At 46.4% G+C, this 25,068-nt stretch overlaps 1 protein-coding gene across 7 annotated transcripts in view; it reads left to right on the forward strand.

The window, feature by feature from the left end:
• LOC132206019 (butyrophilin subfamily 1 member A1-like) overlaps positions 1–25,068 on the forward strand; it is a 259,182-nt gene that overhangs the window by 63,338 nt on the left and 170,776 nt on the right. For all 7 annotated transcript variants that reach the window (XM_059639493.1, XM_059639492.1, XM_059639491.1 and 4 more), the window contains 5 exons: positions 8,112–8,459; positions 10,816–11,097; positions 12,423–12,542; positions 17,337–17,369; positions 20,981–21,007. In XM_059639493.1, coding sequence (XP_059495476.1) covers positions 8,112–8,459; positions 10,816–11,097; positions 12,423–12,542; positions 17,337–17,369; positions 20,981–21,007 — 810 coding nt within the window. The remainder of the gene's footprint in view (positions 1–8,111; positions 8,460–10,815; positions 11,098–12,422; positions 12,543–17,336; positions 17,370–20,980; positions 21,008–25,068) is intronic.

Raw genomic sequence — 25,068 nt, forward strand, 5'->3', positions numbered from 1 at the left:
GGCAAGTCTTCTCAGATGATAATGGGAACTGCAGATGCTGGAGAATCCAAGATAATAAAATGTGAGGCTGGATGAACACAGCAGGCCAAGCAGCATCTCAGGAGCACAAAAGCTGACGTTTCGGGCCTAGACCCTTCATCAGAGAGGGGGATGGGGTGAGGGTTCTGGAATAAATAGGGAGAGAGGGGGAGGCAGACCGAAGATGGAGTGAAAAGAAGACAGGTGGAGAGAAGAGTATAGGTGGGGAGGTAGGGTGGGGATAGGTCAGTCCAGGGAAGACGGACAGGTCAAGGAGGTGGGATGAGGTTAGTAGGTAGGAGATGGAGGTGCGGCTTGGGGTGGGAGGAAGGGATGGGTGAGAGGAAGAACAGGTTAGGGAGGCAGAGACAGGTTGGACTAGTTTTGGGCTGCAGGGGGTGGAGGGGAAGAGCTGGGCTGGTTGTGTGGTGCAGTGGGGGGAGGGGACGAACTGTGCTGGTTTTGGGATGCGGTGGGGGAAGGGGAGATTTTGAAGCTGGTGAAGTCCACATTGATACCATTGGGCTGCAGGGTTCCCAAGCGGAATATGAGTTGCTGTTCCTGCAACCTTCGGGTGGCATCATTGTGGCACTGCTGGAGGCCCATGATGGAGAGACCACTCTCTCCGTGACTCCCTTGTTCGCTCCACACTGCCCTCCAACCCCACCACACCCGGCACCTTCCCCTGCAACTGCAGGAAATGCTACACTTGCCCCCACACCTCCTCCCTCACCCCTATCCCAGGCCCCGAGATGACTTTCCATATTAAGCAGAGGTTCACCTGCACATCTGCCAATGTGGTATACTGCATCCACTGTACCCGGTGTGGCTTCGTCTACATTGGGGAAACCAAGCGGAGGCTTGGGGACCGCTTTGCAGAACACCTACACCCGGTTCGCAATAAACAACCACCTCCCAGTCGCAAACCATTTCCACTCCCCGTCCCATTCTTTAGATGACATGTCCATCATGGGCCTCCTGCAGTGCCACAATGATGCCACCCGAAGGTTGCAGGAACAGCAACTCATATTCCGCTTGGGAACCCTGCAGCCCAATGGTATCAATGTGGACTTCACCAGCTTCAAAATCTCCCCTTCCCCCACCGCATCCCAAAACCAGCACAGTTCGTCCCCTCCCCCCACTGCACCACACAACCAGCCCAGCTCTTCCCCTCCACCCACTGCATCCCAAAACCAGTCCAACATGTCTCTGCCTCCCTAACCTGTTCTTCCTCTCACCCATCCCTTCCTCCCACCCCAAGCCGCACCTCCATCTCCTACCTACTAACCTCATCCCACCTCCTTGACCTGTCCGTCTTCCCTGGACTGACCTATCCCCTCCCTACCTCCCCACCTATACTCTCCTCTCCACCTATCTTCTTTTCTCTCCATCTTCAGTCCGCCTCCCCCTCTCTCCCTATTTATTCCAGAACGCTCACCCCATCCCCCTCTCTGAGTAAGGGTCTAGGCCCGAAACGTCAGCTTTTGTGCTCCTGAGATGCTGCTGGGCCTGCTGTGTTCATCCAGCCTCACATTTTATTACCTAAGTCTTCTCAGATTCTCTGTTTCAAATCCAGTCGCTTCATTTCACTGACAAACTGGGATGTGTGATCTTAGAAACTCCAGTCCAGCGACTTATGTACTTTCCAAGTGCAACACTTTCACCTGCTGTCGCCAATGGAGTGGTGGGGGTCTTCTACTCGGTGTTTTAGTCTTTGGTGTAGTTCCTTGGCTAATCTGTAGGTTGGTGCTCCAGGTAGCGACACTATGGGTCTGGGGGGGGCTCTGGGTTTGTGAATTTTTGGTTCTACAGAATATGATTCGCTTCACCCAAGAATTCCTGAACACCATCAAAGACACCAAGATAGAAGAGGATGAAATAATGGTCTCCTTTGACGTAACAGCCCTGTTCACATCTATCAACATCAACCTGGCCAAAGAAACACTGACCACACTGTTAGAAGAACCGAAGGCACATACACCAGGCACCACCAACCTCATCAGCAAGGACAACATCATCAAGCTAGTGGACCTATGCCTCACCACCCACTTCACTTTCAATAACAAAACCTACAGACAAACCAACGGTACACCCATGGGATCTCCGATATCAGGGTTCTTAGCAGAGGCAGTAATGCAGAGACTCGAACAAACAGCTCTGCCAATCATCCAACCCAAACTTTGGGTCCGCTACGTGGATGACACCTTTGTCATCACTAAACAAAACAAATTAGCGGAAACCCTCAAGACCATCAATAATACCCTTCCTGGCATAATATTCACAAAAGAGGAGGAAAACAACAGCAAACTGCCATTCCTCGATGCCACAGTAGAGCAAACAGCCAATGGGGAACTTCAAACCAGCGTCTACAGGAAAACAACACACACGGACCAAATACTGAACTACAGGAGCAACCATCCCAACACCCACAAACGAAGCTGCATTAGAACATTATTCCAACGAGCCACCACACACTGCAGCACAGAGGAACTACGCAGAGCAGAGGAAAATCACCTATACAGCGTATTCAAAAAGAATGGGTACCCTATGAACACAGTCCGCCGATTCCTCAGCAACAAACCCAAACAAACAGACAAAACGGGCTCAGAAACCATAACCACGCTCCCCTACATCAAAGACATTTCCGAAATGACTGCCAGACTACTCGGACCCCTTGGCATCAGGGTAGCCCACAAGCCCACCAACACACTAAAACTGCAGCTAATCAACTCAAAAGACCCTATACAGACAACAAATAAAACGAACATCATCTACAAAATACCTTGCAAGAACTGTGACAAACACTACATTGGACAAACAGGCAGAAAGCTAGCCGTCAGGATACATGAACATCAACTAGCCACAAAACGATGTGACCCACTATCACTCGTATCCTTACATACAGATAAGGAAGGACACCACTTTGATTGGGACAACACATCCATCCTAGGACAAGCCAAACAGAGACACGCACGAGAATTCCTAGAAGCATGGCATCCCAACCAGAACTCCATCAACAAACACATTGATTTGGAACCAATCTACCATCCCCTGAGAAAAAGAACAGGAAATGACATCACCAACACAGGAAATGACATTACCAACCCAAGGAAACCTAACCAGATAAATAGAAAGCGGGACATAACACCAGCGCTTTGTCGGAGGCTCACTGATGATGTTACCTAGAATGGTGACGAAACGTCTGAAAACTAACCTTCCAGCTCAGCGAGCAAACTCACATCCAGATCATTATATGATATATTGCCAAGCTGGATGAGAGTATTGTTTCCATGGATTTGCTAATATCTTCAGGGACAGTTACATTCCCACAAATGTGCCAATGGGTTGTACATGTGTGTGACACAGATGTGAGAATAGCCTGATCCCGGATTGGGAAGGTGACATGCTTTTTGGGAAAATGTCAGAGTCACGAGGTAGCAACAGCAGTAGTGTGCACGTTGGGAGGGAATAGCTTTGGGGCTTATGGTGACCTTTTTCTAACCCACTAATGATCAAAGGCGTTTCTGAAAGAATGGATGAAGTGAAAGTTAGTCTCAGTAACGGTGACAATGAAATGATTGCCGGTGCTATAAAAGTCTGTCTCATTCACAAATGCCCTTTCCCAGATGGAAATCCAAGTAAATAAAAGCAGAAATGACAGAAGAAACTCAGCAGATCTGGCAGCATTTGTGGAGATAGAAACTGGGATAATATTTCAAGCCCAGTGACCCTTCTTCAGAACCAGCGAATACTGATTCATCAAGGGGCAAAAGTGAGGGAAGGTGGGAAATAAGTTCAAAAAATATCACCAGTGAAGAAGTACCAGTGAGACGCAAGGGACTAAAGGCCAGCTCCTCAGTGATTACATCCCAGGATACTAAAGAAAGTAGTTACAGAGACAGAGGATGTAATCTTTCAAGTAGCCTCATATTTTGGAAAATCCCCCAATTGTAAAACTGCAAATGCAACAGCCTTATTCAAAAAGGGAAAGAGACAAAAACAGGCAACTATTGGCCAGTTGTCTCAACATCTGTTATTGAGCAAGTGTTCGAGTTTGTGATAGTGAAACCTTTAGAAATACATAATATAATCAAGCAGAGCCAGCATGGCTTCATGAAGGGGAAATCTTGCCTGTCAAATGAGTTAGAATTCCTTGAGGATATAATAAGCACGATAGATAAAGGGGAAGCAGTGGATGTAATATATTTGGATTTCCAAAAAATTATCAAAAAGCTGTTGGAGGGAGATATACCAAAGAAGAATCTTATGTCCCGTGTTCCTTAGCAGAGTTTATTCAGAGTTCGATGACCACTAATGTGGGATAGGCCAGAGACCACAGCGACCTGACCTTCACTTGGGGAACAGTTGTCCTCATCATAACAAGCTCAGATTGGAGAACAACGATGCTCTGAGTTCCTCAGCAAAATACAACATTATTTACCCTTTGCATCACAATAATTCTGTGCAACATGGATGTCACTGTTAGCCACATACCCCTTATCTATGTGTCCAATCCAGTAAACATGTGGACAGCCCTAGGACCTCCAGTAATCTCATGATGTCTACCCAAACACATCCATAATTTGACTTTGGGATCCTACAATGCTTCTGACAGTTTTATTCCTCCCCAGACATATGCCAGCTGCATCGCATTATTTACCAATAACCTAAACAGTTGTTTTTCATGAAGAACTCTTCCAAATTCTGCATGAACTTTTGTATGGCAGATTAGGGGAGATATTAATTTCTATCAATTGTTATAACCTGCTGTGGGGCTCTAACCTCCCCAGGGCGCACTCTCCTCAGGCCTTACCTAACCTGCTGTGGGCTCTAACCTCCCCAGTGCGCACTCTCCTCGAGCCTTATCTAACCTGCTGTGGGCTCCAACCTCCCCAGGGCGCACTCTCCTCAGGCCTTACCTAACCTGCTGTGGGCTCCAACCTCCCCAGGGCGCACTCTCTTCGGGCCTTATCTAACCTGCTGTGGGGTTCTAACCTCCCCAGTGTGCACTCTCCTTGGGCCTTATCTAACCTGCTGTGGGGATCTCACCTCCCCAGGGTGCACTCTCCTCGAGCCTTACCTAACCTGCTGTGGGATCTAACCTCCCCAGTGCGCACTCTCTTCGGGCCTTATCTAACCTGCTGTGGGACTGTAACCTCCCCAGTGCGCGCTCCTCCTCAGGTCTTATCTAACCTGCTGTGGGGGTCTAACCTCCCCAGTGTGCACTCTCCTCGGGCCTTATCTAACCTGCTATGGGCTGGAACCTCCCCAGTGCGCACTCTCCTCAAACCTTATCTAACCTCCTTTGGGGCTCAAAGCTCCACACTGTGCACTCTCCTCGGGCCTGATCTAACCTGCAATGGGGGTCTCACCTCTCCAGTGCGCACTCTCCTCGGGCCTGATCTAACCTGTTATGGGACTCTAACCTCCCCGGTGCGCACTCTCCTCGGGTCTTATCTAACCTGCTGTGGGACTGGAACCTCCCCAGTGCGCACTGTCCTCAGGCCTGATCTAACCTCCTTTGGGGCTCAAAGCTCCACACTGCGCACTGTCCTCAGGTCTTATCTAACCTGCTGTTGGGGGTCTAACCTCCCCAGTGCTCAATCTCCTCAAACCTTATCTAAACTGATGTGGGCTTTAACCTCCCCAGTGCGCACTCTCCTCAAACCTTATCTAACCTCCTTTGGGGCTCAAAGCTCCACACTGTGCACTCTCCTCGGGTCTTATCTAACCTGCTATGAGCTGGAACCTCCCCGGTGCGCACTCTCCTCGGGTCTTATCTAACCTGCTATGGGCTGGAACCTCCCCAGTGCGCACTCTCCTCGGGTCTTATCTAACCTGCTATGGGCTGGAACCTCCCCAGTGCGCACTCTCCTCGGGTCTTATCTAACCTGCTATGGGCTGGAACCTCCCCAGTGCGCACTCTCCTCGGGTCTTATCTAACCTGCTATGAGCTGGAACCTCCCCAGTGCGCGCTCTCCTCGGGTCTTATCTAACCTGCTATGGGCTGGAACCTCCCCAGTGCGCACTGTCCTCAGGCCTGTCCTACATCTGCCTTAAGTTTCAATTGTTTGTGTCTCTCAGCCGTGACCTTTCTTTGTACGTCTTTGGAAACGGTTTTTTGGAGGTCGTGTTTCCACCATTTATTACTTTATCTTCCCTAGTGATACATTGGGTCTCTTTATTGCCTGGAAACATTGGCTCACGGAATGCAACTGACCTTTTCACACGAATTTGTTTGCCCCTCTGATTCTACAGTTGGCTAACTAATGGGAGTCAGGGTTAAGGTAAAGGGTCATTTTGAGAGTGGAGTTTTGTTATGCAGTGCCACAGGGATCAATGCCAGTCCCACAATTGTTCACAACATGGATTCACAACTTGCACAATGAAAGTGAATGGTTTGTTGCCGAGTTGGCAGATGACACAATAATCAGTGAGAAGACAAGTGATGACAATCACTAAGACCATGACTGATGTGATTTTTAACTTCAATTCTTCACTCCTGCAACTCACACATAATCTTTCAGCCCTTGGTAATCAGGAATTTTTAAACCTTTGTGTGAAAGGTATTTGATGATACTGCATCCACTGCCTTTTGAGGAAGGGAATTCCAAAGACTTTCAACCCTCTGAGTGCAAGATGTTTCCCGATTTCTGACTTAAATGGGTGATCCTTATATTTAAACAATGATCCCTCGTGCTAGGTTCTCCCACAGGGTGAAACATCCTTTCAACATCCACTCAGTCAAGTCCCCTCAGGATTCTCTATCAATCGTTTCAATAAAGTCCCCTCTGACTCTCCTAAACTGGAGAGGCTGCAGGCCTCGGCTGTCTAACATTTCCTCATAAAGCAACCTGCTCATTCCAGTATTAATCTCATAAACTTTCTGTTATTGGCTTCCAATGTATTAATATCCTTGTGTAAATATGATGACCAGGATTGTACACTATATTCCAGATATGGATTCACCAATTGCCGGTATAACTGAAGTATGACTTCACTGATCATTCATTCAGCTCCTTTCACAATAAACTGTAATATTCGATGAGCTTTCCTGATTATTTGCTGCAGGGTGTCAGGTCAGCCCTGATCTCATTGAATGCTGGGACAGACTTGATTAGCTGAATGGCTTATTTCAGCTCCTGTGCCTCATAGCCTGAACCTCACTTTTGAGCTGTATGATCAATTGCCTATAGAAACATTTTAATCACTAACAACAATTAAACAGCATATAATTTTATTCACTTTCTAAATTAAGTCAACATTATTTATGATTGAAAAATAGTTCAATCCCACACAAGGAGCTGTGAAGGTTCAGTTATTGAGTAGATTTGTGTCAGAGATTGATTGATATTTCGATAAAGGAATCATGGGATATGGTAATATTGTGGGAAAGTGGGACAAAGGGAGAATATATTCCATGATCCAGTGAAACATGTGAGAGACCAAATGGCCCACTCCAGCTCCTGTTACATGTGTTTTTATTTGTATAAGTTTTCACACTGATTGCTGCAGTAATGAGTTTAAATGTAAAATCCTGCCCATTTGTTCCCTCTATTGAGGTAACTTGTGGATTTTTTTGAAGGTTATTAGTCTTTCCCAGGATTACAACATCAGACTTTATGTGGACTATGATATGTAAAAATGTAAGTTAAAATATTCTGTGCAGAGTTTGCACATCCTCCCCGTGTCTGTGCGGGAGCTTCTTTCGGGTACTCCGAATTCCTGCCACAGTCCAAAAGATGTGCAGGTTAGGTGGATTGGCCATCCTAAAATACCCAAAGTGTTCAGGGTCAGAGGGGTGTGGCTCTGGGCGGGATGTTCTGAGGGTCAGTATGGACTTGTTGGGCTGAAGGGCCTGTTTCCACACTGAACGGATTCTATGATTCCAAATTTTCCCAATGAACTGCTACTTGATGGTTCCAAATCACAATAAAAAATTGCTGAATTCAAATTCATTTACAAATGCAGTTCTGGAGGAATTGTACATTGTAGGGAAGTTTATATTTTAGAAAATCTGCTGTTTTCAGTGTAATTTTGCTCTGTGGATTACATAAATACTGAATTATATGTTTTATTGTTGTGTTCACTAGGTGAGTTCCATGTCGTTGGACCTGGTAAACTGATTGAAGCCATTTTGGGTGAAGATGCTCTGTTGGAATGCCAGCTTGTGCCAGATTTATCTGCCAGCAACATGTTGTTGCAGTGGCTTAAATCAGGTCTAGATTCACCCGTTCATGTGTACAGACATGGGGACCATGATGCTGCTGCTCAGCACAGGAATTACAGAGGAAGGACAGAACTGTTGAAAAATGAACTGACCCAAGGAGCCATTTCTCTTCGAATAAAGAACACAACAGTTTTTGATCGAGGGGAATACAGATGTTTAGTTAATAGCGGAACCTATTCTGCAGAAGCTGCAGTCTCACTGAATGTCATAGGTTTGTACACCTCAGTAACTTTGGAGAAGTGATATGTCTCTGAGTTCGAAAAGACCAGTTTAAACTAATTAATATTTTGACATTGAACAATTAAATTAATTTAACGTTTGTAATATAGCAGTGTGAAATAAGGCGTGGGAACGTTGGACAAGAGTTGGCCATGCAGCCCATTGAGCCTGCTCTCCCATTCAGTTAGATCACAGCCTGTCATCTAACTCACTACGACCTTCTTACTCCATCACCGTGTCCATTGATGTCATTCGTAACCAGAAATCTACTGGCCTCTATCTTGACCATTCTGAATTTCCACAGTCTCAAGGGTAGAGAGTTTCAGAGACTCACTTCCCTCTGATTGAAGATATTGCTCTTCATCACAGACTTAAATGGGGTACTGCTCATTCTGAGGATGTAAGTGAACCAGATGAATTATTACCGTGACTAATGCTCATTTCATGGTCATCATTAAATGTTTGAGGACAGCCGGTTAAGGCACCAGCATGTGTTATATCCGTTTTATATTTTTGTTTGATGTTCAGTTGTCACAAACCAAATGATGCTGCTGTCCTCAGACACCTCACTAACCTGAATGGCTCCGAGCTGTTTGCCCTGAAAAGTGGTGAACTTCCCTGCTTGGTGTACTGGCTCCATTAGCCCTTCTAGATATGACACCGATACTTGCAATATACATAAATGTTTTGGTACATTTGTAGATGACTCAAAAATTGGTGGATTTGTGGAGCATTATCAGAGGATACAGCAGGATATCGATCAGTAGGGTGGAGAACTGGCGGATGGAGTTTAATCCAGACAAGTGTAAAGTGATGCATTTTGGGAGGCCAAAAGCAAGTTGAAAGTATAAAGTAAATGGCAGGACCCTTCGGAGCATTGCTGTACAGAGGGATCTTGAAGTGTAAGTCTGTAGCTCCCTGAAAGGGGATAAATAAGTAGCTAAGCTAGTAAAGAAGGTACACTGCATACTTGCCTTCATTTGTCAGGGCATCGAGTATAAAAGGTGACAAGTCATTTGCTGTACAAGACTTTAGATAGACCGCATTTGGAGCTTTGTGTGCAGTTCTGGTTGCTACACAACAGGAAGGATGTGGAGGCCTTGGAGAGGGCCCAAAAGAGGTTTACCAGGCTGTTCCCTGGATCGCTGCATGTTTGTTGTGAGGCCAGGTTGGACAAATTTGGGTTGTCTTTGCGACAGGAGCGACCCGATGAAAGGATATAAAATTATGAAAGGCTTGGATAGGGTGGAGAGTTGAAGCCTTTTCCGAGTGTGGAAATGTCAAGTACCGAGGCCATAGGTTTCGCTCGGAGGGGTAATGTTTAAAGGAGATGTGCAAGGCAAGATCTAATCAGGGGGTGGTAGGTACCTGGCACTGCCTGCCAGGGTGAAACTGTTGTTGGAGTTTCCAATGATTGACTCCAGGAGTTTTGAGTCCAGGTTTTTTGATTAAATATTGAGGCAAATACAGGGAGAGTACACTCCACACTAGGCCGAATGAAACTCAGTGGAATACAAAAATATTAATGACCATTTCCGTCACATCTCTCTACCTAAATTCCCAACTCATCTGCTACAAATACTGAGAAACAGACTTCTCCAGTCTCCGGTTAATATCTTATTTACCCAATCAGTAACCGTTTAACCGGTTCCCAGCCTGACCTTGCATGTACTGTTTGCTCCATTCCTTATCCTACACATCCACCTCTGTCTTCTCATCACTTATGACTCCCAAGGCCTCTCGGGATAGTTTTGCTGACACTGGCTCGATGGTATACAAGGTTGGACTGGAGAATGTCACATACTGTGAACATAGAAATCACCATTTAACTCTTCCACTATCATCGCAAACAGTCTCCCGCGGAGACTGCTGGGTCAAAGCTCTGTCACTGCTACAATGGCCTGACCCTAATACGTAAATAACCCCACTCCCTGCTCTTCACGTGGAGTTAGAAAAGGGTGAAAATAGTCAACAGCAGTTTGAAAATTCTTTGGTGTCACCTTACTCTTACTGTAATGTTCATCATATCATTTTTCCTCAGGTGTAGTTGTTTAGAATTTTTCGGTTTTTTTTGTCTCCCTGCTTTTCTGTTTTCCTCTCGTTTTAAATGATGTTTAGCTGGAGTGTAATTTTGTGCCAGTTAATTAATCTGAATGAGTGTTATCTGTTGTGTCTTCACAATTCTATCTGGACATATTCTCAGATAAAAAGTAGTTCAAAATCGCAATAAAGTCAATGAAAAGCAGTGAGTAGATATCTAACAATAACATTAAATACCCAGTTCTAACAGGTTGCAGGAAGTGTTCCTCATGTTTACTGTTTCTGAATCTATTTTGTGCTGATTCCAGGTTTGGGTCAAAGGCCCTGGATTCAGTTGAAGGGATACCATAAAAACGGAATCCAGCTTGTGTGTAAATCCAGTGGATGGTTCCCTCAGCCAGAAATCGAGTGGATCAGTGAAGATGGACCTGTTTTATCACAAGCTGAACCAAGTTATGATGTGGACTCCAATGGTCTTGTAAACGTCCAGAGCATCATTGTCATTGCAAAACAGTCAACAAACAGGTTCAAGTGTCGTATACGCTATGAACAATTGGGAATTACACGAGAAGCACCAATCAGGATATCAGGTTTGTAAATGAAAATGTTTCACCAGGAAAGTTAAAGGTAGTTTAAAATGTGCCATAGATTTCATCTTGTGTTTAACTGTCCCCAAGATGCTCTCACTTGGCAAGCCATTCACTGTGTCAAGGAAAATAAGTGACTTAGCTACATTAGGAGATACTCAATCACAGGACTAAATGCTTGGGTAAAGAGACAGGTTTTAGGTTTTCCTTACAGTGGGAAAATAGGGCAGAGAGCTGCAGGGATTTAAGGAATTGTTTTGAAAGCTTGGGACCTGGCAACACAAGGTGTAGACACTAATGTCGAGCACTTACAACTGGGGTTGTTCTGGTGGCCAATATCAATGAGAGGTGATGCTTTGGAGGGTTTGGGGATGGAGGAGGTTGTAGAGATAAGGAAGGCAAAGGCATAGAGGAACGTGTAAACATAGATGAGAATTTTAAAATCAAGATGTTGTTTGACAGATAGAAGCCATTAGAGATCAGGAAAAAAAAATTCTTCTAATTTCTCTTCCTTTGACCTGTTGTTCATTGTTATCAGATTATTGCTTTGTGAAACACTTTAAAATTCATTAAATGTAGCCTAGAAAAGGATAATTTACAAACACAGGCCTCCAGCATTTGCTAGCTGCCTTATGTGTCTCTGTACATGTAATACCCCAGCCCCTGGTCTCTGTGACTGACTGCACCAGAATTCACAGCATCAGGGATGGAGTCACAAATTAAATGGTTTGGATGTGGCTCAGGACTAATGAGACAAACACAGGAAATGCTGAAGAAACTCTACAGGTCTAGCAGTGTCTGTGAAGTTCCTCTCTCCACAGATGCTGACACACTTGCTGAGTTTCTACAGCACTTTGTGTTACCTTGTTTCAGATTTCCAGCTTTCACTGTATTTTGCTTTTATTTGACACTTTTGAAACACTTTCCCAGGCAGAGGGGTCAGGTTAGCTCAGATTATTGGGCCCACGAGTTCTGGAATACAAATGCACAGATGGAATTTAAATTGTTTATTCATGAAATAATTTATTTTGATTTGCAAATGTTATCCCAATGCCAATGTTCAATTCATTGGCTTTATCGAGAGAACCATAATAAATATCAGTAGCAACGATTGAAGTGGGCAGGGGCTCCACCCCCAATTGGTTATTTAACACTTTCAGTGTTGTTGTTCCTGGGTATTTCTGTGGAACCCACTGATTTTATATCAGGAGACTGTTGGAAGGACTCTGCACATCTCATATACATTCACCACTCGTAAATATTTTGTAATATTAATGGACATGCTGCACAAAATGTAGTTGTATAACTCACTGGTGTTCACTTTCCAGACGATATCTTCCCTGGTGTCCCTGATTGGCTGGCACCTTTACTCGCGACCCTCTGTTGTGTGATTGCTGGCATCGCTGCTGTGCTTTATTGGAGTGTGAAACACCATCGACAGATTAAAGGTACATCTCAGTGTAACACTGACGAAAGGCAATAAAGGTACAAGCCTGGAAATCCACAGGGGGATCTCCCAGTCTCTGTCAGTTAAACTATAAAGCAGAAACAACCCTGGGGAATTTCAGGACCACAGCATTACTCCAGAACATTGTGCGTTTCAGTGTTAACTTTTTGGGGAATGGTGGTGTGAAGAGCTGGTCACATTGAAATTAAGGATAAAGGAATAGTTGTCATTCCCATTCTCCGGCTGAATGGAAGATACTCCTTTAATAATTCTTAAACAGATGCTACCTGTTGAATATTTTATTATTATTATTCTACTTGTAAATATGCAAAACATTTTCTTGGGCAAATGCGAAGCTGAAATAACCCAGGAAGGACCAACAAATCGAGCTGCATTTCACCATTTCAGCTGTTAAGATAAAACACACAGTGCTGGAAAAACACAGGAACTCTGACAGCATCTATGGAGCGAAAAACAGAGTTAGTGTTTTGAGTTTAATGTAACTTGTTTGGAACTGAACAGAGGTGGAAATGTATCAGAGATAATGGGAACTACAGATGCTGGAGAATTCCAAGATAATAAAATGTGAGGCTGGATGAACACAGCAGGCCAAGCAGCATCTCAGGAGCACAACAGCTGACGTTTCGGGCCTAGACCCTTCATCAGAGAGGGGGATGGGGAGAGGGAACTGGAATAAATAGGGAGAGAGGGGGAGGCGGACCGAAGATGGAGAGTAAAGAAGATAGGTGGAGAGGAGAGTATAGGTGGGGAGGTAGGGAGGGGATAGGTCAGTCCAGGGAAGACAGACAGGTCAAGGAGGTGGGATGAGGTTAGTAGGTAGCTGGGGGTGCAGCTTAGGGTGGGAGGAAGGGATGGGTGAGAGGAAGAACCGGTTAGGGAGGCAGAGACAAGTTGGACTGGTTTTGGGATGCAGTGGGTGGGGGGGAAGAGCTGGGCTGGTTGTGTGGTGCAGTGGGGGGAGGGGACGAACTGGGCTGGTTTAGAGATGCAGTAGGGGAAGGGGAGATTTTGAAACTAACCTCATCCCACCTCCTTGACCTGTCCGTCTTCCCTGGACTGACCTATCCCCTCCCTACCTCCCCACCTACACTCTCTCCACCTATCTTCTTTACTCTCCATCTTCGGTCCGCCTCCCCCTCTCTCCCTAATTATTCCCGTTCCCTCTCCCCATCCCCCTCTCTGATGAAGGGTCCAGGCCCGAAACGTCAGCTTTTGTGCTCCTGAGATGCTGCTTGGCCTGCTGTGTTCATCCAGCCTCACATTTTGTTATAGAGGTGGAAATGTGATGGGTCTATGCTGTTTAAAAATGTGCAAGTTTTGATGCAATTAAAGGTACGATTGGAGAAATGTTGGCGAGCGACAGGGATTCAAAATCAAAGGTGTCATGGAATAGAAGAGAGGAATAGTCATGGTTTGAGTGAAAAAGCAAACCATTTGTCTCGGGTAGATGTTCATGGGAGCTCTGACTGGAAGCAAATACATGAGAACATTATACAGACCCTGGCGGAACGATATCCTGAATGGAAGACAGAGTTCTTGATCAGAGAGTTAAACCCAGTATTCAGTGCAGATGCTGTCAAATGCCTCAATGGAAAATGAGGTGTTGCTTTTCCAGTTACATTGGGTTTGAGTGGAAACTGCATCAGGCCCAGGGCAGGAATGTGACCATGAGAGGATGCTGGGGCCTTGAAATGACAAATAGCAAAAATCTCAGGATCATGCTTGTGGACGAACAGAGGTGCTGTGCTAAGCAGTTACCCAGTGCAGAGGTGATAGAGTGAGAACAGTGAATGCAATAGACGAGACTGAAAGAAGTTCAGGGAAAGCACTGCTTTACCAGGAAGGAGGGAGCTTGGACAGTGGGGAAGGGAGGGGTAGAAAGGGAGGTGTTATGTGTATGCAAAACCATGGGAGAGAGACAAGGTGTTGGGGATGATAACAAAGTGAACCAGGGAGAGAGCAGTCCCTTTGGAACACTGATAGGAGTGTCAAGGGGAGGATGTGTTTGGTGGTGGCATCATGTTGGAGCTAGTGGAAATAGCAGGAAGATCTTTGAATCCAGAGGCTCATGGAATGGAACATGGAGACGCCGGTGAAAGCTGTTGTTGTTCTGGGAGGGAGGGGAAGGGGAAAGTGTAGAAATGTCCAAAATGGGTTGGACACCATGAAGGGCCTTGTTAGCTCAGTGGGGAGGGATATGATCCTTGGTTGATGGAAAAGTAAGACGTGTTGGAGGGAAGGGAGGAGAAGAATTAGAGATTATCCAGATGAAGGTGAGAGTGAGGTGGAAACTGGGGGCAAAGTGGATGAGTGTTTCCCAGGATGGATCAGGGCGTGAAATGGCACCGATGCAGTCATGTGACAAACTGGAGAAAGGGTTGTGGGAGGGGCCTGGAACAAAGAATGTTCCAGATTCCCCGGAAAAAGACAGGCGTTATTCAGTACTTGTACCTTTGCTGCTGTCATTTTAATTAATGACATTCCCGTTCCAGTTCTCTCTGTATTGAGAAACTATTGAAGGAGATTAAAGCCTGAACGACCATCTGTCAACGACCTGCCCTGTCTCTTGTGGGCAGGACATTCCCGGCAGAAACACTGACACAATGGAATACAGCGGGAAATGATTTTCCCTGGGAACACACAACCAGGAATACACAGCAGCTGTAAACGGTAGTAAACGGCAGAGTCACCATAGTCTCAGAGGGCCATTGGGCTGCTGTCTCATTAGAGAGAGGCAGCTGGTGGTGGTTTGACATGAGGGTCACCAGAGCTCAGGCGAGGGAAGAGGCCGAGAAGCTGGCACCTTCATGAGAACCTCAGCCTGGGCGGGAACTGAACACTCGCTGTCGACATCACTCTTCATGCCAACCCCTTCGTCATCCCTCAGTGTTGTCAGGCAGAGCCCAGCAATGAAGCATCATCAGGGCAGAGATGGAATGAGCAATGAAATGGATGAACTATAAAAAAGCCAACAGTCCTGATGGTCATTGAACTGAGGCCTTCAGAGCTGTCAGTCCTTTGTTCACATCAGGACTCTGTGCCATCATCCTGTGGATTTGGGAGGCATAGGAATTCCACATTGACTCCAGGAATGCAACGTCTTGTCTTTCTCCAAGAACAGAGACGGATCATCAGCAAAGTGATGGAAGGTGTCAGTAACAGTGCTACCAAGCAGCACCTGCTCAGCAATAACCTGCTCAGTTTGAGTTCCAACAGGGCCACCCAGCTCCTGACCTCATTACAGGAGGATCAACCATGGACAAAGAGCTGAATACCAGAGGTGAGGTGAGAGTGACAGCCCTTGGCATCAAAGCTGCATTCGACCGAGTGTGGCATCAAGGAACCTGAACAAAATTGGAACCAGTGAGAGTTGGGGAGATCTCTCTGCAGGTTGGAGTCATACAATGCTCAAAGGAAGATAGTGAAGATTGTTGGAGGTCAATCACCTCAGCGCAAGGACATTTCTAGAGGGGTTCCTCAGAAGAATGTTCCTTGGCACAACCATTTTCGGCTGCTTTATCAATGACAACCCCCTCTTCTGACCTTGTGACAGAGAGATGTTCACTGGAGATTGCTTCGTGTTCAGCACCATTCACAGCTCCTCACATCCTCAAGCAGTTTATGTCCAAATGTAGCAGCACCTGGGCAATACCCACATTTTGAAATGACAAGTAACGATTAACATTTATACCACACAAGTGCCAGGCCATGAAAATTTACAATAAAAGAGAATCGAAATATTGCTCCTCAACGTCCAGTTGCCACCACTGAATCCCCCCATTGTCACCACAAACTGACCTGGATGAGCTATATCACTGCTGTGGCTACGAGAGCAGGCTGGAGGATAGAGATCCTCACTTTTTCCACCTTAAGTTTAATTGACCATGTTCTTGCCCACTCACTCATTCTGCCCAATTACCCTTGAAACCACTTTGCATCTCTCTCTCACAGCACATGCTCCCAGCTCGCTTTGTGTCATCTGTGAACAGAGAAATGTCACATTTAGTCACCACGTCCAAATCGTTTATCCATATTGTAAACAGCTGCAGGCCCAGGTACGATCCTTATGGTAACTCCCTCATCACAAGCTGCCAACATGAGAATGACCTGTTTATTCCTGCTCTCTGTTTCCTGCCTGTTAACAAATCCCTGATCCATGCCACTGCACTTCCACCTGAGCTATGTGCTTTAAATGTGCTAAACCACCTCCTCTGGTGAACCTGATCAAACCGCATCATGCTGAGAGACCTAACATCTGTTAAAAAAAGCAGCACATTAGCACTCAGGATCCTGCTAACTCCTGTGATATCCGGCCTGTTGTGCCCAAAAATCGAAGGCTGGGAGTCAGCCTGTTCACTTCACAAAGACCATGGCAAGATCTCATGGCCCTGAGTAGACATCACCATTGAATCGGGGAACAGCCAATGACAAGGAAGCTGTTTCTAATGTTGGCTGGCAACTCCTCTATATTGTTACTGTTTTACTTCTTGATGAGTAGGTGTGTCAATGTGAGAATGTTTCTCATGTTTTAATTTAATTTTCTATCTCCCAGTTCATCCTCCTTGGAAACAAATGAGTTATGCATTAAAATCCTACGGTACCTGAACTGCAGCATGGTTTATTCATGAAATACCTGATGATGCTAAATTATATATTTGTAAGAGCTAATTTTCATTGAAAAATCATCAGATCAATGCAAACTGTTTTGGTGAGAAGATGTGATCAATTAAATTTTTTTTCTAACACTCATGATAATATTTTTGTATCTTTGTAGGACTAAAACTTCAGAAATCATTCGTAGAATGCGGTAAGGGTTTCATGTTAAAATGTTCAAATGCCATAAGAAATGTGGATTTTGGAATAATTGCAAGTATAATTGAACATGCTACATTTATTTTGCCTTTTACTGTCAGTCGTTAATATATATTGATGGTGTGATTAATACAATGTGCCTTTTTATGTTAAAATGCTTACTCAGGTTTCGTTTATTTTGACCTCATAATTCCAGGAGAAAACAATTGATAACTTACTTAGAAATGTTTTACGCTGAAAGAGTTAGTTTATTTGAGTCTATAATCCAACTGAAATCAGAATCAGATTGAAAGTGTTCTTGGAAAAAGAATGACAGATTTAACAGGTTGAGAAGGAAAATGAGAAATATAATTTTAAAAGACTTCTATTGTTTTAATTCAAATAAATAAATGCTTCAACAGTATTAACATCAGAATGCTGAAATGTATTTCTACCAATTTTCCAATGTGATTGAGATAACACATGATCCTGTGTTTGTTAATGAAAACAATGTGTCCAATGATGACAATCAATAGCTGAAAAAAAGCCCTGAATCCTAAGAGTCTGAAGTTGGTTTTAGAGACATCTCTGACAAAATTATATCCAAAAATACTCTTAGCTATGGTTATTTGTTTTCGTCTATTTCAAACTTACTTTAAGTTGACACATAAATTGTGGATTTCAGCAAAACTTTTGACAAGGTCCCACATGGGAGACTGATCAAGATGGTAAAAGCACATGGGATCCAGGGGAACTTGGCGTGATGGATCCACAATTAGTGGGAGGAGACAGAGGGTGGTGGGAGAAGGATGTTCACAAGAGGCTGCTGTCCAGTGGCATAGAGCAGGATCAGTTCTGTGTCCCTTATTGTTTGTGATTGAAATAAACAATGTAGATGTGAATGTTGGGGGCTTAGTGGGTGTGCTGATGCTTCGCAAGTTTGTAGACAACACGAAGATAGGCTGGTTGGGTAATATTGAGGAAGATGGGCTTAGTTTACAGGAGGATGTAAAGGGGTTGGGCAGATGGGCAGACCATTGGCAGAGGGAATTTAACCCTGAAAAGTGTGAGGTGCTGCATTTCAGAAGAAGATTCAGGACAAGGCAAGAATCAATGAGTCATGAACATTCGGAAGCTGAGAGGAACAGAGGAGTCTTGGGGTGCTGGTCCACAGGCCCCTGAAGAAGCAGGAGAGGTTAATAGGGTAATTAAGGTGGCATATGGGATGCTTGGCTTTAACAGGTGTGGCATCAGTTAGAAGAGCAGGGAGGTCATGCTGAAGCTGTACAGCACTGTGGTTAGGAGGGCTGTATGCAGTTCTGGTCACCTCACTGTAGGAAGGATATGATTGCCCTGTAGGGGGTGCAGAGGAGAGTCACTGGGAAGGTGCCTGGGATGGAGCATCGCAGCTATGAAGAGAAGCTGGATAGGTTCATGTTGTTTTTATGGAAATTAGAAAAGGCTGAGGTGGGCACCTGAGAGAGGTGTATGAGATTATGAGGGTACGGGCAGGGTGGGAGGGAAGCAGTACTGAAGAGTCAGTAACAAGGGGGAATAATTTTAGGTGAGAAGCAGAAAGTTTTGGGTGTATTTGAGGAAATCCCTTCTCAGCGGAGGGTGGTGGGAATCTGGAATGCACTGCCTGGAGGAGGGTATGAGAGAGGGAACCTCGCAGCCCTTAAAAACTATGTCATATCATTCAAGGCTCTGAGCCAAGAGCTGGGATTTGGGATTTGTGTAGACAGGATGGTGCAGAATCTACAGGGTCAGGGCCTTCTTCTGTGCTCCATGGGTCTGGGTGGAATGTCCTTTGGAGAGTCAGTGTGGACCCAAAATGACCTCCTTTTGCTCTGGAGGGACTCTGTGATTCAAAGTGCATCTGGCTGGGAAGTGCTCATTTCTTGTCCTGTGGCTTGTAATATTTTATATCTCGGGCATTTTTCTTCAAATAAACATTCTTCTGCTAAAACAGTTGCGGCCCCACGGGCTGGGTTGTTGTGTGAGAAATGGTTACGAGAGCAAACTCTTGTCTGTCTGTAATCAACAATAGCAGCTGCAGTTTCAGGGTGAGAACAGAAAGAGAGGAGTTTAAAGGAGAGACGAGAAGTGTTGATAACAGACTGAGAAAGAACATGCTCTTACAAACAGTCATAGTGATATACAGCACAGAAACAGACCCTTCAGTCCAACTCGATGCCAACCAAATAACTTACATAAATCTCGTGCCATTTGCCAGCAATTGGCCCATATCCCTTTAAACCCTTCAGTTCATATTCCCACTCAGGTCCCTTTTAAATGTTGTAATTGTCCCAGGCCCCACCACTTCCTCTGGCAGCCCACTCCATACACACACCACCCCATGTGTGAAAAAGTTACCCCTTCGGTCCCTTTTATATCTTCCCCCCTCACCTTAAACCTATGCACTCCCCCCAACCCAGGGATAAGCCCTTCCCCTTTACCGTTTCCATGGCCCTCAGGATTTTATAAACCTGTGCAAGCTCACCCCTCAGCCTCCAATGCATTGTTTCTCAGGGACTTCCCAAGCTCAGCACTGTCAATGCATTACTTTTGACATGATTGATATTGTTCAGCAACGTTTATATCACTCATAACGCTGACTGGTTTAATTTGTTTGAAAAGGACAGATTACATTCAATTGAGAAGCAGACAATGTGGAAAAATTGGAATGATTATGCCAATTAAATTTTTATTTTTAAAATTAAATTCCTTTCTACTTTATAAATCATTGGAGAGCACTTGTGGAGCTGGATTTTCGAATTGCACAATGTTACAGCACAGAAAGGAGCCATCCAGCCTGTCTTGTCTGTTCTGACTCTCTGTAACAACAATTCCCTGCTGTCACCTCATCCGCTGTTCCCCTGCAGCCCCGCAAACCGACACTCTTCAGGTCATCGTCTCATTCTCTTTTGAAAGATGCGATTGCTTCTGCCTCCAACAGACTCTCAGACATTGAATTCCAGATCCAGATTCTGTCTCAAAAAGATCGATATTTGATCGATGAGTGTCTGAAGGGCAGGAGTTGACATTGAGCTGACCCGGGGAGTATCAGAAGGGGAATGGGAATTGTTTTGGGACATGAGTTGGCATGGAGAGCAGGAAGGGCCGTGGGGATTGTGTGAAGCAATTAGAGAGTTTGGGGGTCGAGAGCCCCTGGTTTTATCACAGCTGGGGGAGGAAGTCCCAGAGAACCAAGGCAGGGCTTCTAACCAGCCCATCTCAGCCCTCGCCTGCTGCCTTGGTGGCCCAGGATCTGTTTCCAACGTCAGTCAAGCCCCACTCTGTCCCAGACTTTCCCACTGCACTCACCCCCATTCCATGTCCCCAACTCGCACACCCCAACCCACCACTGCCTTTGGAGGTAAAATTGCACAATTCAGGTCCTTTTTACTGAAGCGAGTCCAGAAACGTCCCGACTGGAGCGATCTGCCTCAGTAACAGTTGTCAAAATTTGGTTCTTAATTTCCAGTTTGTAATGAGCAATGCCACAGAAGGTGCATTCAGCAGTATCTAACACATTCAAACATGTCTGTTCAGAACCTTTCTCCAAATTATTTATGCTTCATGTCACAGCAAGTTCTTCAGTCTATTTATTATTTCTGTTTCCAGAGCGGAAGAGAATTTGTGCGTATAAAGGTAAGATCTTAACTTAAAAATATTTTAACACACAGAAAGGAAAGAAACTCAAAAGCCGAGAACTCAAAACAATGTACTAGTGAAAATTCCACAAGAATATGTGTCCATCAGAAACAGGAGCGGGACTGACCGCGGGAGTTTTCTCTGTCATTCACAAAGATCGTAGCTGATCTAGAGATAGTAGGAACTGCTTTTGCTGGAGTCTGAGATAACACAGTGTGGAGCTGGAGGAACACAGCAGGCCAGGGAGCATCAGAGGAGCAGGAAGACTGACGTTTCAGGTCTGCATCGTTCTTCAGAAATGGGGGAATGGAAGGAGATTCTGAAATAAATAGAGAGAGGGGACGGTGATGATAGAAGATGGATGGAGGACCATTGAGGTGAAGAGAAGATGGACAGCTCAAGGAGGCAGGGATGGAGCCAATAAAAGTGAGTGTAGGTGGGGATTTGGGATGGTTGGTCAGTTGAGGGAAGATGGACATGTCGAGGAGGTGGGGGTGAGCCTAGTAGGAAGGAAGTGGGGGTGGGGTTTGGGCAGTGAGGTGGGAGGAGCGGATAGATGGGAGAAAAGATGGACAGGTCAAGGAGGCGGGGACAAGAGGGGCTGGTCTTGGGATGAGGTTGGGGGTGGGGTGATTTTGAAGCTTTTAAAGTCCACTTTGAGACCATTGGAGGCCGGGTTCCCAAGCGGAATATGAGGTGCTGTTCTTCCAGCCTTCTGGTGGCATCGTTGTGGCAGTGGAGGAGACCCAGGATGGACATGTCATCCAAGTAGTGGGAGGGGGAGTTGAAGTGGTTTGCGATTGGGAGGTGCAGTCGTTTGGTGTTCCACAAAGCGGTCTCCATGCCTCCGCGTGGTTTCCCCGACGTACAGAAGGCCACATCGGGAACAGCGGATACAATGTACCACATTTAGTAGTTATGCAGGTGAACATCTGTTCAATGTGGAAGGTTTTCTTGGAGCCTGGGATGGGGGTGAGGCGGGAGGTGTAGGGGCAGGTGTAGCACTTCCTGCGGTGGCAGGGAAAGTCCGGGGTTTGTGGGGTTGGAGGGGAGTGTGGAGCAGACAAGGGAGCCACAGAGAGCACGGTCCCACCGGAAAGCAGATAAGGGTGGGGAGGGAAAAATATCCTTGGTCGTGGGCTCAGATTGCAGGAGGCGGAAGTGGCGGAGAATGATGCTTTGATTCCGTACGTTAATGGGATGGTGATCCATGAGGACGAGGGCAATTCTGTCTTGCTTGTTATTGCGGGGACGGGGTGTGAGGGCTGAGGTGCGGGAAAATCAAGAGATGTGGTCGAGGGCGTTTTCGACCACTCTGGACGGGTAATTGTGGTCCTTGAAAAACGACGACATCTGGAATGTCTAGGAATGGAGCACCTCACCTTGGGAGCAAATGCGGTGGAGGCAAAGGAATTGGGAATAGGGAATGGCAGTTTTGCAGGAAGGTGGGTGAGAGGAGGTGTATTCGAGGTAGCTGTGGGAGTCTGTGGGCTTCAAATGGACATCGATTTCCAGCTGGTGGCGTGAGATGGAGACAGAGAGGTCCAGGAAGGTGAGGGAGGTGTTGGAGATGGTCCAGGTGAACTTAAGGTTGGGTTGGAAGGTGTTAGTAAAGTGGGTGAAATGTTCGAGCTCCTCATGGGAGCATGAGGTGGCGCCGATACAGTCATCGATGGAACGGAGGAAGAGGTGGGGGATAGGGAACCGTGTAGCTATGGAAGAGGGACAGTTCCACGTGTCCTACAAAGAAGCAGGCATAGCTTGGGCCCATGTGGGTACCCATGGCCACCCCCTTTGTCTGTAGGAAATGGGAGGAATTGAAGGAGAAGTTGTTAAGGGTGAGGATGATTTTGGCTCACCGGATAAGGATGTTGGTGGAGGGGGGCTGGCCGGGCCTGCGGGACAGGAAGAAGCAGAGGCCCTTTAGGCCATCAGCATGGGGAATGCAGGTGTATAGGGACTGGAGATCCATGCTGAAGATGAGGTGTCGGGGACCGGGGAATTGGAAGTTTTGGAGGAGGTGGAGGGCATGGGTGGTGTCACAGATGTAGGCGGGGAGTTTCTGGACCAAGGGGGAGAAAATGGAGTCGAGAGAGGTGGAGATGAGTATGTGAAGCAGGAGCAGGCTGGGACAATGGGTCGACCAGAGCAGTCAGGTTTGTGGATTTTGGGAAGGAGATAGAAGTGGGCGATGCGGGGTTGGGGAATGATGAGGAAGGAGGCTGCGGTGGGAGGTGACCTGAGGTGATGAGGTTGTGGATGGTTTGGGAGATGATGGCTGGTTGTTCGGGGGTGGGGCCATGATCACAGGGGCGGTAGGAGGAGGTGTCTGGCCTCGGCAATGTAGAGTTCAGTGCACCATACTACAGCTGTACCTCTCTTGTCCACGGGTTTTATGCTGAGGTTGGGATTGGAGCGGAAGGAACAGAGGGCTGCACATTGTGCGGGGGAAAGGTTGGAGTGGGTGAGAAGGGTGGAGATGTTGAGGCGATTGATGACATGATGACAGTTGGAAATGAAGAGGCCAAGGGAGGCCAAGAGGTCATAGGGTGGTGTCCAGGAGGAAGGGGTGTGTTGGAGGTAGCACAAGGGGTCAGTGGCGGGAGGGTTAGACTCGCGATTAAGGAAGGACGTGCGGAGGCGGAAGAAAAGCTGGTCAGACTCCAGGCGTGAATCTTCCAGAGGGACCACTCTCTCCGTGACTCCCTTGTCCGCTCCACACTCCCCTCCAACCCCATCACACCCGGCACCTTCCCCTGCAACCGCAGGCAGTGCGACACCTGCCCTACACCTCCCCGCTCAGCCCCATCCCAGGCTCCAAGTAAATCTTCCACATCAAACAGATGTTCACCTGCACATCTGCTAATGTGGTATACTGTATCCATTGTACCCGGTGTGGCTTCCTCTACATTGGGGAAACCAAGCGGAGGCTTGGAGACCGCTTTGTGGAACACCTACACCCGGTTCGCAATAAACAACTGCACCTCCCAGTCGCGAACCACTTCAACTCCCCTTCCCACTCCTTAGACGACATGTCCATCCTAGGCCTCCTGCAGTGCCACAATGATGCCACCCGAAGGTTGCAGGAACAGCACCTCATATTCCGCTTGGGAACCCTGCAGCCCAATGGTTTGAATGTGAACATTACAAGCTTCAAAATCTCCTCAGCCCCAACATCATCCCAAGACCAGCCTATCTCGTCCCGGTCTGCTCTGCACTTATCAGGTCCTCTATCCACCTTCAACCATCGCCTCCTTCTCTCTATTTATTTCAGAGCTCCCTTCCCCTCCCCCATTTCTGAAACGTCGGCTTTCCCGTTCCTCTGATGCTGCCTGGCCTGCTGTGTTCATTCAGCCCTACACCTTGTTATCGTGGGTGATCTGATTGTCACCTTAACTCCGTTTTCCTGCCTGACTCCCACTACCTTTGACTCCCTCATTGATCAAAAACCTGTTTAACTCAGCTTCAAATAATATCAATGACCTGGTTTCCACTGCTGTCGGGGACAGAGAATTCTGAAGATTCATGATCCTGAGACACAACATTCCTCAGTTCATTGGCAGACCCCTTACTTTGAAACTCTGTCCCTGGTTCCAGACTCCCCCACGATGGGGGACAGCCTCTCAACTTCTACTCTGTCAGCAGCTTCACAGTCTTGTACATTTCAGTAAGAACCTCTCATTCCTCTAAACTCCAATAAGTACAGCCCCAGCCTGAAACCTTTCATCACAAGGAAACAGCTTCATCCCAGGAATCAACTGAGTGACCCCTCTCTGACCTGTCCCCAGTTTCAATGAAGCTCTTTCCCAATGGCCCCTCCTTCAGTCCAGCCAGTGCCAGCTGAATTCCTTTCGATGGCATTGGGGTTCAGGAGGGTTAGTTGGAATTTTCAGATCAGATTCAGTATTTCAGCTTTCAATTTTGTGAAAAACACATTTCAGTCCCACATGAGATTGGATAATAATGAATGTTAGTGGGACTCGAACAAACAGGAGCTTGTTCTCAGTGAGGCAGCTGCAGCAATATCCCATTGGATGTAAACTGAGAGAAAAAGCCTG

Source organism: Stegostoma tigrinum, chromosome 34, assembly GCF_030684315.1.
Source record: "Stegostoma tigrinum isolate sSteTig4 chromosome 34, sSteTig4.hap1, whole genome shotgun sequence".
Classification (NCBI taxonomy): domain Eukaryota; kingdom Metazoa; phylum Chordata; class Chondrichthyes; order Orectolobiformes; family Stegostomatidae; genus Stegostoma; species Stegostoma tigrinum.